General features: G+C 39.4%; 2 protein-coding genes across 2 annotated transcripts; both read right to left on the bottom strand.

Moving 5' to 3' along the window:
• Positions 1-6,873: 6,873 nt before the first annotated feature.
• On the bottom strand, positions 6,874-7,566 carry LOC143619458 (uncharacterized). The gene is made up of 2 exons (XM_077091388.1): positions 7,216-7,566; positions 6,874-7,149 (listed from the first exon to the last, which is right to left on the bottom strand). Exons 1-2 carry the CDS (start codon positions 7,564-7,566, stop codon positions 6,874-6,876), a joined length of 627 nt encoding a protein of 208 aa, XP_076947503.1.
• Positions 7,567-7,643: 77 nt separating this feature from the next.
• Positions 7,644-8,540, bottom strand: LOC143619459 (uncharacterized). The gene is made up of 4 exons (XM_077091389.1): positions 8,394-8,540; positions 8,033-8,309; positions 7,795-7,979; positions 7,644-7,721 (listed from the first exon to the last, which is right to left on the bottom strand). Exons 1-4 carry the CDS (start codon positions 8,538-8,540, stop codon positions 7,644-7,646), a joined length of 687 nt encoding a protein of 228 aa, XP_076947504.1.
• Positions 8,541-20,593: the final 12,053 nt, after the last annotated feature.

A 20,593-nucleotide genomic window follows, 5' to 3' on the forward strand; every position in this document is an offset into this window, starting at 1 on the left:
TAAGTCAAACTATGCTCAAACTATAAAACTAGGCCCAACAAACAGTTAGACACTCAAACAGTTCATATCATCACATACTCCTATCCCTAGCCATTAATCTAGCATTCATATATTCTTTATTCAGCAATTACGCAAACATCCAGTAATCATTCTACTTTACACGTGAATTTAATCATATACTTTACCTTTACTTAGCTTGCTCGAGTGACACATGGCATTCTCGTACTGGCATCTTCTTTCTTTTCTTACTTTTATCCCATTCTCTGTTCGAGTCTAAGCATGTAGGATGCTTAAATCTCTTGAACTTTGCTCTGATGCCAACTTGTAAGGCCCCGTTATTGGTTCCTCACATCTGGACGTTGGATTTACTCATTAACATAGTTCTAAATATCAGAGTTAATAAAAACATTCGCAGAATATTATAAACATTCGAACCATTACATTGCATGACCATTAATCCTTGTCTTAACGAACATTCAAATTATTCAAACATAAAAAATTGTCTTTTAAATATCATAACATAACACTTCATTGAGATGTCAGTGTCTTCAAATCCATGCCATGTGCTTCCCCTCAAGCAAGTTGCCTCATTCTACTCAGCTGCGTGCATACTAAAAGTTAGCTACGCCGAGTGAGTTATAGTTAATCAGACAACATACAATACATTCACATACTGAGATATGCACCCGAAGTTACACACCTTCATATTTACTTACATGCGGACATACATTCGTACTTTCATCCTTTCTTTCATACTTCCATTCGTACATATATGTTTTAAGAGCATTTCGCTCTATTAACTTCGCCGATATTATTAGGGTCGGTTCCCTACATTCGCCGATATTATTAGGGTCGGTTCAATACATTCGCCGATACTATTAGGGTCGGTTCCCTTCATTCGCTGATACTATTAGGGTCGGTTCCATACATTCGTACTACTATAATATACATGTCCTTTACATACTTTCCTTGGCAATATGTGCAATCTCCCAAGAGAGTTCACGTACCCAGCATATCATAGATACATTATTCATACATCATATATATTCATACATACATCATTCATACATCACACATATCGATCAGACCTTTAACTACCACTTGACGGCACATACAATATCCGAAGACCGTTCACACACCGTCAAGCAATCATCATACATAAATCATGTAAGGCATACACCTACCAACTAAGGTAGGTGTATTAACTATCACATAGAGTATGCACACAGCCACGAAAACATAACAAGGAAGTAGGGCTAGAAACTCACCTCATTGTGGTCGCGTTCACCGTTTACGGTTATTCCCCTCTTTAACTGTGCACGACTAACTGTATAACAATTACGCATATTAATTACTATCACTATTTATATTGTATTTCTAGTCCAATTATAAACATCAATGAACGGGGGTCCGGGGCAGCGCCCCTGGCAGCGGAGTCTAGGGGCGGCAGCCCCTACTAGGGTCCAAGGGGCAGAGCCCCTGGCTGGGGTCGAACCGTCTAATCACATTTTCCATTAGCATTTTGAATCATTAATTAATTTGTTACTTAAAAGTTCAAGGGCTTCTTTGTAATTAAATTATTCTTTTTCTAAGTTCAGGGACCATTCTGTCCTTTTGTTAAACTTCTAGTTCGTTACATTGCTCTTAACGAATTGGCTTATCTTAGCGAATGGGTCCTTGCAGCGAATTGGACCCTTTAACGAATTGGACCTTATAACGAACTGGTCCTTTAATGAATCAGTTCATGTAGCGAATCAGTCCATGTAATGAACTGGACCCTGCAATTCGTTATCTCCTTTAACGAATGATTATAATGAATCAAGGGTGATTCGTTATCTTTTCCCTTAACGAATTGAACACAAACTGGAGCTAGTTCGTTATGCTTTCAGTAACGAATTACATGGCGAATCACCCCTTATTCGTTAACTCCCCGTTAACGAATTAGGGTTAGTTCATAGAATGTCAGGAACATTCTCTGACATTCCCTTTACCTCGTACCATTTCAGGTGCCGTTGCCGGAAAAACGCGCTTTCGTTTGAAAAACGAGTTTTGACTCGCTTTTCACCGTTTTTCGCCCCGTTCGATCCAGATCTGAGATAGGGTGAACCCTAAGCTCATCTTAGGTTCGGTTTATACCCGATTCTACCCAGATCTCATGACTTAAACGGTTTAACTGTGTCCGCTCGTCGTTTTATGACCATATCTAACGGGATTAAGCTCATACAACATCATACTATCATTACGTTAGGTCGGGATCGATTCTTCTTCTATGTTTGGCTAGAGAGAGAGAGAGACTAGAGAGAGATCTTAAGTGTGTGTTTTGATGGTGTATGGAATATGTGTGAAATGAAATTAAATGGGTGATTAAAGGTATATATATTTATTGATCATGGGCTTAAGCCCATGGTCTTTCCTTTTTTCTTTCATAACCCAAGTCCATAACCCATATCCATTTGCCCAACACTAGCCCGAATCATAATAATTCATATTTTAATTTATTAACCGAAACTAGAAAAACGAGATGTTACACACGTGGGCTGACACGTCTGCCACGTGTCGCCTCGTGGCCTGCCATGTCTGCCACGTGTCACCCAGATGTGACACGTGTCTCTGAGTCATAACGGACCATCGCAATACGCGAAGGCCTTATTCTTGGACTCATCGGGTACCGCGATGGGTCCCTGGACACCATTTTTCATTTTTAGTCCCTTGTCTTTAATAGCTTGTCACGTCTAGGTGTAATTCGCCCCCGCCATCGCCATCGCCCTCGCCCGTGCGTGTGGGCGTCGGGTGCTTTGCACCCTCCGCTAGGACCTAGGTGCATGCTAAGCATAAAAGAATATAACTATGAAAACTTTATCTTTATAAAGAGCATCCATTTCTTTACCACTTTTCATGTGGGATGGAGTTTCTTTTTCTTATCTCCTACATGTGGGATGACTTGCCTTATATATTTATTTCTTTATTTTTCTTATATTTCCTTATTTAATTTTTCCCATAACTTGTCTTCGAAATTATTTTTAATCTTTTAACTTTATTACTTTGTCAAATTTGGACCAAAATTTTGAGGATGTTACATCCTCCACACCTTGGAATGAATCTCGTCCTTAAGATTCGTTGTCTTAAGTGTGAATGATTCTTACCTTTTGATTGCTGAGTAGATTCTATCTAATCCGGTTGTTGTTGTTATAATCTATATGCAGAATGACTAAAGTTTTTGTTTTGTTGTTAACTTACGTCCTTAAATGATGTAACCACTTAATAGCTCAGAATATCATCAGTAATTATAAATTGATAAACACAGTGATCAGTTTTGTTTAACTATTTACCTTACCATTTTATATTTTCAACATTTTCTTATGTTAACTACATTGTTGTTTTGATTCAGTCTATCGACGCTATTCCACTAAGTTGTTGTTTGAATTCTGTCCTTGGTTCTGCTCATTAATGATATTTTGTATCCTGGCAGTTTATTTGTACCTTGGCTTAGTCACATTTTCTATACTTAGCAATTGTATTTCTTGAATATTCTTGAATTCTGTTTCTTCAACCTTCTGATCAACCTTAGTTTGGTAGATAATTCTATTAGTTGGATTCCTTGAATATCTTGTGGTTGATCGGAAATTCCTTAATATATAGCCCTCGAATATTTAAACATTTTCTAATGTTTGACGTATCCTTTCTTTCTAGTCATCCTTCTAGATGATACGTTATCTCAACGTTTTATTTTTTCTAAGTTTTAGAAAAACCTTTAAGTGTTTGAAATTCTAATTATCCTTTAGATGTAATATAAGCATTCTTGTGTATTAACACAATCTGTATGCTAATATTTCATTTATAATATAGGGAATTAAATACCCTTCTTTGATTCACAAAACTTCTCTTTGATAACGAGTTTACAATTAATGTACAAAAGTTTACTAATCTATCTAACATTTCTTTGATATGATCTTATCATTCATTAATCTTGATTAGCTTTTCTTTTCAGGTATTCAGTCTTAAAGTGGCCCGTTTCTCCCCAAGTAAAACATACTTCTAACTTATTACGACATTCTTCTATTGTGTGACTTGCTCTCTTGCAGTATGCACAATTATTTGTGTTTTCTAGTCGACATTTTCCAGTATGTTTTCTTCCAAAATTTTTGCATGTTAACTTGGGAGAAGTTTCTTCTATTTCTAACTTCTCAAAATCTTTAGCTTTCTTGGTTTCTTTGTCTTTCTTCTTTTCTTCCTCTTGATTTCTTATCATACTGTTGATTAAATATCTGGCCAATTCAATAGCCGAATCAATTGTTTCTGGCATATTGGATCGTACCATTTCTCTTATTTCTCTTGGTAACCCATATATATAACGAGTTACTTTATTATATTCCGGAGTTACTAGATGTGGAACCAGTCGGCAGTATTCTAGGAATTTAGTGTTATATTCCTTAAGATTTTTACCAACAACCTTGTGATTCCATAACTGGGTTTGGATTCGATTCATTTCATGGATTGGGCAAAATTTCTTTAATATGAGACCTTTAAATGTTTCCCAACTTAAATTATACATTATCTCTCGACCCTTGTTTTGAATTAGGGTGTTCCATCATTCAAGAGCTTCTCTCTTGAACATTTGTGAAGATTACTGGATAGCTTCCTCATCAGTGCATTTGCTTAAAATGACAATTGATTCTTGTTCTTCTAGCCATCTCATAGCGGTTATACCATCCGAGTCTCCATTAAATTCTTTAGGATCTAAACTTCCGTGCTTGGTGGAGAAGAAGCGAACAAAGGTACGCTCGCGCTGTCTTGATCTCTGTCGCGAACTGGGATCGCTCACCAGCTAGGTTAGATTGGAGCAACATTGTATGAGAACATATTACCCATATTCGGGGACAAGGGGCGAAACGACCTCTCGATCTACTTACTGCAGCCCAGGAATGTAAATGTCATCTAGGCGTTACCTGTTACTCCGATCTCCCCTACGCCTAGGACGTTGTCTGGGCCCACCAAGAGCCATAGTTAGTTGCTATTTCCTTTTGGTAGTTTTTTCTCGTTGTTGATACCGGCAAGACCCAGCCAGATGATGTCTGCTGGTTGGTAGTGAGAGGAAAGTTACATCCTCTTTGGACTTTCACTTTCTTTCTTTTCTTGTTCCTTGAATTATTCTCATATGTAGAGCTATCATGAGCCTCTTCCTTTCATGTATGAACATATTTACTTTTACTTGGTTTTGTTGGATATTGGCTGACTTTGACTTGTATAAATGTTCTTGATTGCGTCAAGAACTGGATTTATAGTTTCCTTAATCATCTTTTGAAATTCTTCTTTATATTCGGCGGGAATTTCATTATTTTTATTTTCAACTTTTTCTTCATTTCCAGTTTTCTTGGGAGGACTATTGTGAGAGTTTGCATTTTCTTCTCTTGACATACTACATTAAAATTTTTAAAAGATATCTTTTATTTATCTTATTATAGTTACGAGAGTTCACACTTATTTATTACAACTACACTTTATAACTACTAAAGTTCTATTTCTTTCTTAACATTTTTGCTGATATCCTTTTCTCTTTCTTTTTCTTCCATCTTTACTTCTTTTATCTTTGATGTCATTGATTTCTTGGATCTAATTGATCCTATTCCATGCATATTTTGGAATGACTTGTGCTAGTGGGATACTTAGAATTAAACTAATATGGATCTTCCTCCATTTGATATTTGGCATGAATTTTCATTTGTTAGATATTGAGAGCAAACATGTCCCTATGAATTCTTTTCCTTTACTTCATAGGTTTTGAAATAATTCATGACTAGATTGACAATCGCAATTGTGCGGAGTTAGATTAGGGATAGAAAGACGCTTCTATCTTATCCACACTTGTTACATTTTATCATTTAATGATTGTAATTTTTTTTTTGATATTTTCAATCAAGTATCTTATTTACTTGAATAAATATTTTGTATAATAAGTTTTTGAGACTTATCCTTAATCAAAGCCTAGGTATAATTAAATACCTAATTTGCTAAGGTTGATGACTCTAATAACAACCTGTAACACCCTAACTTAGGGCCTAAGCGTATGACCAATAGTTGGTACCTATTTTTAAAATATATCAGAGTTACAGAGGTCTTTTAATATAAAATATTCATTTATAATAGAGAAATCTGCATTTTGTCTCCCTGGTTTATATCGTCGCGCGATGGGTTAGCCCCTGAAAAAGATTTTGCGAACTTTGGGTCCCTATGTTTCTCCGGTGGGTTCTTCTGACCCCTACCGTCAGTTGACCCGTCGTTGACTGTTAATGTAGAAGGGTAAATCCGTCATTGAGCTGACTGGTCAAATGATGATTGTTATTGGAAGTAACATTATAGTTGGTTTTTAGTATTGTTTGCATTTAAATTGTACTTTAATTTAACATGATTAAATCTATTGTAATGTTTGCATGATTTGCCTACATGCTACTAGTTTTAAAAGCATTAAACAAATACTGTCAAAATAGCATACAAACCATCATGTCCCAAATCAAACACACATGCTACAAGTCTTAAATTGTTTCAAACACAAACCATGATAACACACACATGGTACCAACAAGTTCAAACAAAGTCTTAAATAGTCTCAAACACACACCATCAATCTAATTCAAACACACCTTGTTGACATCATTATGGTTGACTTGGTGCCCTGCAAGTTCTGATGTTGTGTCTGTAACCTCCACATCTTCCACAACTTTTTTCATGCCCCAACTTGGTAAGTCTTCCTCCAGTAGAAAACACTTCCTGAACCTCTTCAATCTTCATATTCCTCTTCTTGCTAGCTGCCAACTTCTTCTACTCACCTAGTGCCTTCTTCCTGCTCTTCTTCGGTCTGCCAATATGAGTATGATGTTAAGGTGGAGTTATTATTGTTGGGCATTTTGAGGGTGCCCACATATCAGAGCCTGGTATGGGCCTAATTTGGTGATTATACACCTTCTTCCAAGTGTCTAACCAGTAAGCTTTATCAACCCACTTCTCCAATGGACCGACATGCTTGTTGTTTTCTATCATGTTATATAGGGCTGCCACAGCATGTTTGCATGGCATACCTGTCAAGTCCCATCTCCTGCATGTGCAAGTTCTATCCTCTACATTCACCACACATTGGCTTCTCAAACTTTTAACCTTTGAACATATTTCCATATTAACAAAAGATTGATTGTAATATCATAGTCAGGAAAATATTCATACCTGGTAAGTCACTTCATCAACCATCATAACCGTCAATTTTCTTGCTTCTGTTTGGATTTCATCCCATGCTTTTGTTGCTTGCGGTGTTAATGGGCCCCTTGCAATGGCTTGCGTCTTCTTCACAGTCACAATCCTCATGGTCAAATACTCTCTAATATACTCCAAGCATTTAATGATCGGCTTGTCTCTTGCTCCAACAAGTTGGTTGTTGAATGATTCACAAAGGTTGTTCAGCAACATATCACTTTTTGCCCTTCCTGAAAAATGTGATCTTGTCCATCTTGCTGCCGGGATCTCACTAAGCCAGAGAAACATATCAAGATTTGTTTTCTTAGTCTCCTCCATTGCCATGTTGAAGTAGGGGACAGAAGTGGCCGATGCTGCCCTATAAAACAAGCCTTTATACAAATCTCCCCTCCAGGTTTTCCTCAAGTTCTCATGGATGTGTCTACAACAAAACCGATGCTCTGCCCTAGGGAAAACACTCTCAACTGCTTGAATAAGTCCTTGTAACAGTCAAATCACCATAATTAGTGTACATGAGTTAGCCTACTACAAATATATCCTAAATGTACATACCTTTTGTCGGTCACTTATGAAAGTAAAATTGGCATCATGAGGCAAGTCAAGATCATCTCCAAGGAGATATAAGAACCATTTCCATGAGTCTATGCATTCGGCTTCCACTATTGCAAAGGCAACAGGATACAAGCAATTATTACCATCCATCCCGACAACAGTCAAAATCTGTCCGGGGTATTTCCCTTTCATAAAACAACCATCCAACCCAAGAAGTTCTCTAATTTAATGGTACTACCTGGGTTTGCTTTAAGAAGCTCATCAATATAGGATCTGAGGTAGGTGTATTGTTTGGTGTGGTCCCCATCCTTCCTTTGCAAGGCTATTGTCTTAGCTCTTCGCATCTTGGATTCAGAAGGTTGTACTTGATGCATCTGCTGGAATTTGGCCTTCAATTCCTTGGCAGATAAGTTGGGGGTGGTTTGTAGCTCAACCTCAATCTCTTTGGCAATAGTAGACATTGTGTACAAACCAATTGTTCTACTTCTGAGACAGTCGTGTTTTTTAGGAATAGCCTTCACACACCAATTATCCACAACAGATTTTCTTGAGATGTGCATCGTCCAAGGGCAAGTGGGTTTCATATCCCTTTTTCTTACCTTCAACTTTTCCTGACTTGACACATTTGGCCCCTCACCAACAACCAAATTAGGATTCGTCCCCAAACAAATCACCCTAAACCTTAAAGGATCATTCTTCTTGATATACAAATCTCTTCTGGCATGAATAGCATAACTCTTAACCATCTCATTCAATGTTTTCTTTAATGGTATTAATTGACCAACAAAAAACGGACACTCATCATCATTATTCCTTTCCTTCCCCTTGAACTTTCTTAGCATACTGTTCAAGACACTCAAGCGTTCATCATCAGAGCTCTCATAGGTATCCTTTCAAGGATTTAAACCATCATCATCACTAATATGATACCTATTGCATCTACCACATCAAAATCTACAATAGCTTTAAACAACCTCATGTCAACTTCTACATCCTCCAAGGGTGTTTGAAATGCTGTCGTATACTCCGGATCACTTTCATCTGATCGATCACTATCATAACTGTCATCATCTTCCTCACTAGAACTATTTTCAGCACTCTCTTCATCAACACTTTCACCACCCACTTCATGGACACTTTCACCACCTACTTCATGGACACTCTCAGCACACACTTCATGGATACTTTCAAACCAGGTATAAATCCAGAATTATATACCACAATTTCAGCACCATTAGTTCTGCCATGTTCTACAAAAATCTCAACAATGTGACTACCTATACCATCACTGCCTCAAACCATATCACAAACATCTTGAAAATGATAATCTTCAATCAATGGCTTTAAACCCAAATCCAAACAGACACGTGGATGTTTGTAATTAAAACAATAAGCTGTACCACAACCATATTTTAACTTACAGAGTATTCCAACCAACAAACCTTTACAAAATTCAGAAACTTGAACGTCATCGACATAAGTGATCTTCCTCATTCGTATCTTCGCTGCCCCTCGGTAGAGAAATACCCTCCATGGAAAAGTTTTATGGTGAACGCATGTGAATAATTTTTGCCTATAACAACCGTTCATTCAACCCGTTAACAACACACAAGTAAATAAACAAAAAGTTTGAACACACAGTAACACCTTACCATATAGGTCGTACGGGTCACAATACTCACTGTCTGGCCTAATAGAATACGAGGTCGACATTGCTATGTGTGCAGGTGAAGTTTGATTTTAACGGTGATCGGAAAAAATAGGGGTTCAACGTTCGAACAATTGGCCGATATTTGGGTTTATGGAGAAAATAGCCCTAAATTGGGGGTCAACTGACGGATTTACCCTTCTACATTAATAGTCAACGACGGGTCAACTGACGGTAGGAGTCAGAAGAACCCGCCGGAGAAACATAGGGGCCCAAAGTTCGCAAAATCTTTTTCAGGGCTAACCCATCGCGAGACGATATAAACCAGGGAGACAAAATGCAGATTTCTCATTATAAAATGTTGGATTAAAATATCCTTTTAATTTACAAAATATGTTTGAGAAAATAAGTTCTTTTCAACGGAAGTCTTAAATATAATATTATCATTGTTAGTGCATAAATGTCAGTAGTTCATAGTCTAGTGTCTGTAATCGAGTCTGTAATGTTATTTATGTTTTTGTTTAAGCGAAGTTGTTAACAAGTTTGCCTAGGCGAACTTGTTGAACAAGCGAAGTTATGGACAACTTCGCCTGAACATATCAGGCGAAGTTGTCGTGTATTTATACTAGGTTACGGCTTAGTGTTGAGAGTTAATCGAGTTGATCTAAGCTGGTTTGAGTTCATTGTAACGTGAGGAAGAGAGTCTGTATCAGTGATTCATATCACGTGAGTTCAGTTATTAATATATAACGTGTTTAGGTTTATTCGTGTGTGTTTGTTTGATTTGCTTTCTACGCTCGTAACGATCTACGCAGGGATTCCGCACCTGAGTAGACCAAGATATCTCGTGTGATCCGTCCAGGGAACCTACAATTGGTATCAGAGCATTTGCTCGATTGTGTGGTTCGGGATATTCACGCGGGTGTAGAAATCGTCCCGTTTCGACTATTCGCGGGACGTGTTTTCTGTGTTTTTGATCATTCTTACCTCCTACCATCGTGTTCAAGCCTTTACACCGTCAAAAACCTCGTTAAAATCCGATTTACAGATCTGCAAATCTTCCGTGTTCATCAGGCGAAGTAGCCGTCACTGTGCGTAGGGTTTCGGCGAAGATATAAGGTTAAGCGAAGTTATCCACAACTTCGCCTACCTTCTCAAGTTCGCCTAACTCAAGCGAAGTTCTCTACAACTTCGCCTACCTCTTAAGTTCGCTTACCTCAAGCGAAGTTAAGAATCAGCGAAGTTAATCAGCAGTGTTATCAGCGAAGTTCTTCAGCGAAGTTCTCTACAACTTCGCCTACTTCAAGCGAAGTTATCTGTAACTTCGCCTACAGTACTTTAATAAAAAAAAATTTCTTAATTTTTCAGGTTTCTTACTTTTCGGGAAAGATGTCGTCGATCAAATCTCTGAGTTAGTGAAGATGGAAGTTGAAGCAGGGTCAGCTACCAAGGCCCCAAGATTGCTGAAGGGAACTGATTTCGTTGCATGGAAGGATCGGTTCATACAATACGTCAAATACCAGGATGCGAAGATGTGGGTATGCATCCAGGATGGTTATATTCCACCAGTTATGGAGTATGAAGGTCGTGATCAAATTAAAAAGTATAGTAAAATGGAAGAAGAAGAGAAAAAGATGTACGAGGCCGAGAGCAAGGCTCATGCTGCTATTACTATGGCTCTTCCTCAAGAGATCCTTCATACGTTCAGAAAGTATACGTCAGCAAGAGAGCTTTGGGGAGCTCTTGAGAACAGATTTGAAGGGAATGTTGGAATCCGTGCTTCAAAGATAAAATTGCTCAAAACCCAGTTCTCAGTCTTCAAGTATTTGAAGAATGAATCCTTAGATGATATTATCACTCGATATTACCATCTGATGACTGAATTGAGCAACTATTCTATTTCCTACCGAGAAGAAGAAATAGTTGAGAAGCTTCTAGATGCTCTCCCACCAAAATGGGAGATGTACACTGTGCTGATGAGGGAAGACAAGGACTTTCCCACATATGATCTTGAAACGGCAGTCAACAAGCTCAGAACCTTTGAGCTTAACATGGTCAGAAAAGAGACACCTATGGATCAGGTTCAAGATCCAGGTATGTATGGAGCTAAAGTCAACACTAGCTGAGGATCGAAGACTGAATCTGCTGCCTACTACACAAAGGGAGAGTCGGGCCCCAACTTATCACATGAGGGGCATGTGTCAGTTAACACAAATGGGGATGTTTGCTATGTAGCAGCTGGATCGAGTGGTTCTCAACCCCAGGTAAGCAAGAGTAGTTGCTCTCCAAGTTCTCCCAGCAACAACTACTCCAAGATGCCTATGAGTGTCAAGTCTGCTGAAGAGCAGTTTGGTCTCTATGCTTCTTTCATTGCTTCCTATGAGAACTACATTCAAGGGAAGATTGTTGATCCAGCTATGTTGGATGAAGATTACGATCAGATTGATGCTGACGATATGGAAGAAATGGATTTACAATGGCAAATGGCCATGATCGTGAGAAGAGTAAAAAGGTTTATGAGAAAGACGGGAAATAAAATTATTTTTCAAGTCTACTACTTCGTAAGAAGTTCGTTAGCTATGTTTAACAGAAAATTGATCCAACCTTGAAATATGATAGATATACTGATTCTGTGTGCTTAACTAGTGAAGTTATTAGGCTTAAAAGGCTTTAGGACAGTCATTGTATGTCATGGTAACTTTTTATGGTGCGTAAAAGTAGATGTGATACAAACTAAAACTACTTGATTTTACGTGGAAACTCCTTACGAATTTTGCATGTCTTCATATATATCTTTCCGAATGATAGGCAGAAAAGCGATTACCCAGTCATACACGAGCCCGTAAGTGTTCTGATTCCCGTGAAGATAGTGTGTCAAGAAACTGCAGTGATCCAGATTCGGGACTTGCAGGTGTTTACTACTCTGAAGTCTATATGAATGTTTGAAAAAAAAAAAAAAACTTATGAGTTATTGAAACATTCTAGAGTTCAAAATATCAAGACTTCTTAATCATGGAGTAAGAAAGAGAACGGGAAGCAGATGAAGAGTAATTACAAACTTAATCAGACACTACGGGTCGAAGTCAATTCGGGGTGACTTGGGGAAAGCCAAATACGCTTTGAGAATAGATAGGAGGCATCATAATCTCTGAGTTGTTGCCCACTTAATTTTTGAGCTTAATTGAACTTAACTCGTATCACAGAAACGATGAAAACCATCTTAAGTTATTTACCTGCTTACAACCTGTCTCTATATGTCATAATACAGCTAAACACGGATCTATGTGACAGTCACGTAATTAGTATGATTCCTGTTCGGATCTTTTCTAAAACGTAGTAGTCCCTATCGAGACTGAAATTTGATCCCTTATACTTTAATTGTTAAAGTTTTCTTTTTATGTAGTTGTTTGCTTTTATAAATGGTTATTTGGACTTGATCGTGTCATTTAATTCTTAAAGGGAAGTTTTAGAGCTTAATTGCAAAATGTTCAAATTATAAGGGTTGATTTTGTAAATATAGGCGATGTTGTTAAACAGGCGAACTTATGAATAACTTCGCCTAGGCGAAGTTAACCGTAACTTCGCCTATATAATCTATGACCCTATATAAAGAATTTTTAAGGTCAAACTGTTCATAACTTTCAATATCAGCGAACTTAATCTCGATTATCTCAGCGAAATTAATTCATTATCATCTGATTTTCTTTCTTCGATTTCAAACCGATTTAAAGGTTGGTTGGGTCATTACATCATGTTATCTATTCTTTGATGTTAATCTAAGGTTGTTTCGATAACAGGTTGATAACCTCGGCCGATCGATCCTTAAACCTGATTTCAAACCTTGTTTTCACGTGGTCATCTACAACCTGGTCGTCTAGTTATCCTTAAAAACTTGTGTTTCAGAGTCCTTAATCTCCACAATAGTTAAATTCGCCAACGGCACGTCGTTCGAAATCCTTACTGTCGCCGATTCAGATTCAGGCGAACTTAAGGTTTAGGCGAAGTTATCCGTAACTTCGCCTGAGTCTAAACTTTGCCTGAGGCGATGTTGTGGTGAGGCGAAGTTAACATTAACTTCGCCTGGACCTTTTAATTTTTTAATTATTAGACGAACTTAAAGATGAAGCGAAGTTGTTCCCAACTTCGCCCCAACTTTAACTTCGCCTATACAGATTTTATCACAACTTCGCACATGGTAACAAGCGAACTTGTGGTACGCCTTAACGTTTATCTAACTTGGTTCGTTTGTTGCAGATATGGCTGCAGTAGCAGGTGCTGGAGGCGATGACGGAGATAATCAGAGACAATTCTTCCCGGGTCACAACATGTTCATCACCTTAGACCCAGAAGCGAGTAGTGTGGAGGATTACCGGGAGATAATCACATTCCTCCTTCGCTCGAGAATATTCCACGCAATCACTACGACTCTGCCGATATCCTTACCCAATATCGAGGATTTCTGGCAGACGGTGGAATACGATTGCCGTGTTGAGCCCCCGGTTATGCGAGCAACCGTCAACAACCAAGAAGTTCAGTTCTCGTCTGAACAATTACGGGTGGCGTTACGTTTTGGAGAGGAGACTCGGGACGACCCAACTGACTTTGTGGCTCCGTTTCGTGATGGAGCATTCCTACGAATGGGATATTCTGGTCCCTTGGGCGATACCCAGAGACGGAAGGGGTTCCTGCTCGATCAGTGGCGCTTCCTCATGCACGTCATGATTGTGTGTATGTCTGGGAGGAAGGCGGGTACTGACGGAATGGGTGCGACCATGCAGTCAGCAATGACTGCTCTGACTTATAACAAACGTTATAGCTTTAGTCAGATGGTCTTTTATGAGATCGACAGACAGAGGAGGGCGATGGCTCGTGAGCGGTTCATAATGTATCCAAGATTCATCCAGATGATCTTGAACCATGTGGCTCCAAATTTGCCTCAACGACGACCAATACGATACGTGGAGAGTGTGAGCAAACGTATCTTTGCTCAATGCCGTACTTCGAGTGCAAGGAGCAAGCCTGAACTTCGTCCAAGGCATACTCCACTCTTTGGGTTCTTAATAAACCCGGGGTATGTGCCAGCTCGGGGGGATGAGTTCAGAGACCCTCAACCACAACAGGCAGGAGCAACTCGAGATGTACCTACTGTGCCTGTGGTGTCGGCTGAGGAGGATGTAGACCTTGATGCTGCATTTGGCGGCCAAGGATTCTTCGACATGGACCGTTTTGATCCACAAGAAGAGGTGCAGGTTTCTGCTGCACAGGTTCGGGAAGTGAATGTTACTAGAGCAGCTACGACGGTGGCTGACTCAGATCTTGATGATGTTATGGATGAGGCGAGAAGGATGATGGTGAGATGAGAAAGGACGTTAGGGAAGAGGAAGAGGACAGTTGATGATACTAAGTCAGAAGAAGAAGAAGAGGATATTCACAAGCTGATTAGACGATCAAGACGTGAAAGGACAGGTGCAGGTATGGGAGCTGGAGAGACTTCAAGAGTTGTACGTTTTGCTCCATCCGCACTGTCAGGTATGTCGATTGTTCCTACTTCTGTACAGGTTACAAGCGCTGCGGATGTTCCCGTGGTGGCTACATCAGCTGTCGGCATCCCATCCATCACACTACAGACGACGACTCCGGAGATTGTGTCATTACCACCTCCAACGCTTACTCCTTCAGAGGTGGTGGCACAATTTGTAGAGTCTACCATCGTTGCAACTGCAGGGTTGTCGGTCACTATACCACCTGCGGTTACGTCCACAACTGCTTCTGATGTCCCGGTTACATTCGAGATCCCTGCTGAGTATACTCAAGACACATCTAACATGAGGTTTGATTTCGATGCAACCCTCTCAGACTCGGAGAGAATAGCTGCACTGGAACAGGTCGTGGCAGAGCAATCGAGGATAAACTTTATCCAGACCCAGGCTATTCAGCGCCTTGTAGCAGAGAATCAACTACAGTTATCCCTCCTGGTTGAACATGGGAGAATTATAGATGCTATGAAGGAGTTCTTGGCATCTCAGGGGGAGACAGGCTGTAGAGGCGATGAGTTAAGGACAAAGAAGAGGAATGACAGAGACGATGATCCCAATGCATCGAAAGATGCAGGTGGTGAGTTGCCAAGAACTACTCAAGCTCTTGGGACTTCCACAGCTCAGGGGGAGTCTGCAGGTGCAGTTGGTGGTGATGAGGTGGTGATGGTTGATGATGATGATGATGTGATCGATGCGTTGAAAGAATTGGATGATGATATGCTAGAGGATGATGTGATGTTTGATGATGATGTGCTGCCAATTGAGGAGATTGAGAAGATTGGAGCGCAGATTGTGATTGAAGAAGATGTTGAGGAAGGTGAAATAGTAGAAGAAAATGTTGAACACGAGTTCCCAGATATTGAGAAAGCCGATATGGGTAATGAGATGGAAAATGATGAGACTGAATGGGATGAGCAGCCTAGGTGGAATGAAGGCTATGCTCAGTGGTTCGTCAAAACGAAGAAACCAGCGGTCCTTACAATGTTTAAGAAGAGTTACAATGTTAAAGGCTATGCCGAAGCGAAGAAAGGGATTATTTGCTGGATCTATGATGAGCAGTTGAAGCTCTTTGTGATTAAACGGTATGACGGCGTTCAGTACTTTAAAAGAATGTTAAGGTCGTTGAATACACTGCCGGAATGTGAAGTGAAAGACTTAGCCAGATTGGGGTTAATCAATCAAAATGACGATAATATGGCTAGAGTCATTGAGAAAATTGTATGGAGAGAGAGTATAAAAGAAAAGAAAAGTGAGCTGTTGAAACCGCAGAAGGGAAAACTTGTTGAAGACAAGGATAGAGGTTTGAGAGCTGATGGAAAACCTTGGATGGTCATGAAGTATAAACCGATCCGGTGCCTGAAAGAAGTACCGATGAAGCTAATGCCCAAGGATGTGCTTAAAGACCTAAAGTGGTGGTATGTGGATTGTGAGACAGCAGAGGCGGTGATGGAAGACGCGGATGAACAAGAGCTCCTAAGAGTTTACGATCCGATGCATTTGGTAAACTTATCGCAAGATGATCTGAAGGTGCTTAATGAGAAAAAAATCTTTTATATTCCTGCTTGGAAGGACGAAGCGAGGAAGTATCAAAGAGTTGTGTCAGTTTGTGTTAGAGAAGGAGTGCATGCGTGAAGAGACAAGATTGAAGATTACGAGACAAGTGCTTAAAGATCAAGATATGAAGCTACTGCCAAGGGGGAGTCTGTTGGTGCATAAATGTCAGTAGTTCATAGTCTAGTGTCTGTAATCGAGTCTGTAATGTTATTTATGTTTTTGTTTAAGCGAAGTTGTTAACAAGTTCGCCTAGGTGAACTTGTTGAACAAGCGAAGTTATGGACAACTTCGCCTGAACATATCAGGCGAAGTTGTCGTGTATTTATACTAGGTTACGGCTTAGTGTTGAGAGTTAATCGAGTTGATCTAAGCTGGTTTGAGTTCATTGTAACGTGAGGACGAGAGTCTGTATCAGTGACTCATATCACGTGAGTTCAGTTATTAATATATAACGTGTTTCGGTTTATTTGTGTGTGTTTGTTTGATTTGCTTTCTACGCTCGTAACGATCTACGCAGGGATTCCGCACCTGAGTAGACTGAGATATCTCGTGTGATCCGTCCAGGGAACCTACAATCATAATTGAAAGCTCAGGTTTAGATACACGTTTGATATTTCAAATACATTCCATTAGAAAACATGATTCTTTATAACATTTTAATATAAAATATCTTAGCCATTTGATAGCATCAAATGACTAATTCTCCAATCTTCTATCCTGTCTTGCTTGTCTGTCCTAACCTTTCTGTTTTCCTGTAAAATGGTCAGAAAATACGTCAGCACACAGCTGGTGAATAACGTTGACTCATTGTAAAAATCTTTTCAATACATTTGTGAAACCAACAATAATACCTTTGTGACTACTCATTAGGCACCCAACTACATTGGGATCAAATTACCCTAAGTACGTTGTACAATTAATTATATACACAATATCATTTCTCTGAAAAGTTCCGTAGACTTAAAGAGGCATGCTGATGATATGCATGGCCTCGGGGAACACCGAATCACCATGTATAAATGGATCCAGACACATGTATACTCTTACTCAGAGTGTCCGTTTCTTATTATTGTAACACAAAGTTTTAAGGATACGTAAATCCTATGAAAACATTATGACTCAAAGAGAGTTTGTAAAAGTTTAGGGCGTATTCACCTTTTCTGTGTATAATCAGTTTATGATACTGATTCCTGTTTCCTATTTTCTTCTTCTTGTTTTGTTACCTCGGACCTATATTACAGAATAACCTTTGTATAAATAACTAGATCATCGATCTAGCTTTAGACCTTTAGTCCGTTTTGTATAGCTTTAACCTTGATAAAATCATTTGTTTATATAAAACACTCAGACCTTTAGTCCCTTTCTTTATTTACCAATTATATGTTCGTTTCTTCTTCAGGAAGAAACATCTATACTGAGTTTCTTCTACAAGAAGAAACATTACTTTCTTAACTATAATCTCTTGTATAAATATTATATTTCTTAGATATAAAGAAATACTATTTTGACTATAACCTTTACTTAAGAAAAGTAATCTTAGGCTTAATCGAAAACAAGGTTTGGGGTATACCCGTGACTATGGTCTAAGCCATTTATAATAATAATAAAATAATAACTTAGACAGAACTCCTACCTCATATGGGTATTCGAATTTAGATATTTATCACCTATAGGGCAGCACTTCTACTCTATATCGTGCATCGAAACTTAAACCATCAGAATTTCGGATCTTGGCACGTACTATGAGATTGGCACGCAAAACAATGTGCGCTGGTCATCGTGATCTATCGGAACGTACTTAGAGGAAACGTCAGGTATTGGAACGGATTACGAGGTGATGATTGTCGGGTCGGTGGCACGCAAAACGAGGTATAGAGAGTAATTCTACAGAGAAAGTGTGGGAAGAGATTTGGGGTGAGGTGAAATGAGCCGTAGCCCTCTAGTTTTATAATTGAAACTGAGTCCCATCGCGATACGCGATGGGCTCTTATTTAACAACGTCGAGTATCGCGACACCCCTTTTTTTATATCACGTCACGTGTCACCACGTGGCCTGACACGTCTGCCACGTGTCGCCACGTGGCCTGCCATGTCTGCCACGTGTCACACGGATGTGACACGTGACCCTGAGTCATAACGGACCATCGCGATACGCTATGGCCTTGTTCTTGGACTCATAGTGTATCGCGATGGGTCCCTGAACACCATTTTTCATTTTTGGTCCCTTGTCTTTAATTGATTGTCACGTCCAGGTCTAATTCTCGCTATCCAAGAATATTAAGGTGGCTCTCAAGCGGCTCGCGGCGATGCGAGCGTGCGCCATCAAAGCGTCACATTGCGCCCAACGCCCTTCGCCGTCGCCGTCGACTTCGCCATCGCCCGAGCCCGAGCCTGAGCCCGTGCGCTTGCGCGTCAGGTGCTCACACCCTCTGCTAGGACCACTAGGTGCATACTAAGCATAAAAGAATATAACTATGAAAACTTTATCTCTTTAAAAGGGCTTCTATTTCTTTACCACTTTCTATGTGGGATGGAGTTTCTTTTTCTTATCTCCTACATGTGGGATGGTTTACCTTATATACTTATTTCTTTATTTTTCTTATATTTCCTTATTTAATTTTTCCCATAACTTGTCTTTGAAATTATTTTTGATCCTTTAACTTTATTAATTTGTCAAATTTGGACCAAAATTTTGAGGATGTTACAACCAATGATTAAAATATGATGAGAATCAAAATACTTAGTAATCACACGTCTCTCTCTCTCTCTTCTAATGACCGACCCCTAATAACCTAGTTACAAGGTATTTTTAATGCCAAACATCCTAAAGACCAAACCAATTAATTTCAGTATTAAAAGTTATCCCAAAACCAAGCCCAAATAAATTAAGCATAAACCATCAAGTGTAGCCCAACAATCTCCCCTTTGGTTTATAGCTTGATCTTTACCCGTGTTCAAGTACTTAAGCATCAGCTTCTTTGTAAGCACCTGCCTATAAACCTATTCGTATAATCGATCCTACCATACCAATATACTCCTTAGCAGCTGGCTCATAAATTGGTTAAACCATAATATGAAATATGCTAAGGGTCTTGATGTCTTTCTCACCGAACTTAAACAAGTCTCGCGGATCAACAATACGATATTGTCCCTTCTTCAGCCATATAATCATAGTAACCGTCTCACCATCATATGTCTAAAACTTCATCTCATCAAGAGCACCTTTAGGAAATCTCATGGTGATCGGAATGGACGTCACTTTAGCAATCAGAGGCCACATAACATTCAGCATCGGCTTATTCGTATAAGGATCACGTACCCCCTTCGCTTTCTTGACAAACGATTCAACAGTAGGCATATCGGGGAATCCTCTTTCAACTTGGTTGCTTAAGAAGTTCTAGAAATTTGTGGCCTTTGGATCGTTTAACATTAGTCTTTTCACCGTTTTCATCACCCCCTTTAAGTCATCTCCAAATCGTTTAACAAGCTTTTGTTGTAGATCAAAATACAAAGCGATAAGGCCGCCCATACTCGCTTGAAGCTCTTGAATCTTTGAGTCTTTATCAGCGTTGCTGGCTTCAAGCTCTTAAATGCGTACATCTTTAACCACAGAGTTTTGTTCAAGCTCCAAGACTCTACATTGTAAAGCATGTACATCGACTGGTTCAACTTCCAAAGCAATCCCTTTTCCTTATATTGTAAAATTTGTCTTGCATGGAAAGAATGTGGGCAATCTTCTCAGCTGCACTTGAGCTTTCTTGAACAGTCGGATCAGACGATACAGAGGGTTCGGTGATAGACAAAATATGGGCTTCCAACTCAAACTCTTGCATAATATCATCAAAAACTTGATCTTGAGTATGTTGGGCTTCAACAAACGGACCTTGTTCAGATTGAGCTTCAACAGTAGGCACAAAAGGTGTTGGTTGAATGGTTGGCATAAGATCACTAGCCAGCACACCCGGTCTTGTATCTTTCTTTCGGCGCTTTCGTGGAATAAGATCGGTAGCTGTCTTATCTTCAACAACATCATCATCATGTGTCACATATATTGATTTAG

The sequence above is a fragment of the Bidens hawaiensis genome, unplaced genomic scaffold, assembly GCF_021521415.1.
Source record: "Bidens hawaiensis isolate Kalapana, Puna unplaced genomic scaffold, B.hawaiensis_p1.1 tig00002442_1, whole genome shotgun sequence".
Classification (NCBI taxonomy): Eukaryota; Viridiplantae; Streptophyta; class Magnoliopsida; order Asterales; family Asteraceae; genus Bidens; species Bidens hawaiensis.

Excerpts from the sequence above, each read along its gene's own strand:
- LOC143619459 (XM_077091389.1), bottom strand. The coding sequence starts at position 8,540 with ATGGTTAAGAGTTATGCTATTCATGCCAGAAGAGATTTGTATATCAAG. Across the intron at positions 8,310-8,393 it reads CAAGTCAGGAAAAGTTGAAG|GCTATTCCTAAAAAACACGA; the intron begins GTAAGAAAAAGG and ends TGGTGTGTGAAG. Across the intron at positions 7,722-7,794 it reads TCATAAGTGACCGACAAAAG|GACTTATTCAAGCAGTTGAG; the intron begins GTATGTACATTT and ends GACTGTTACAAG.
- LOC143619458 (XM_077091388.1), bottom strand. The coding sequence starts at position 7,566 with ATGGCAATGGAGGAGACTAAGAAAACAAATCTTGATATGTTTCTCTGG. Across the intron at positions 7,150-7,215 it reads TTGATGAAGTGACTTACCAG|GTTAAAAGTTTGAGAAGCCA; the intron begins GTATGAATATTT and ends ATATGTTCAAAG.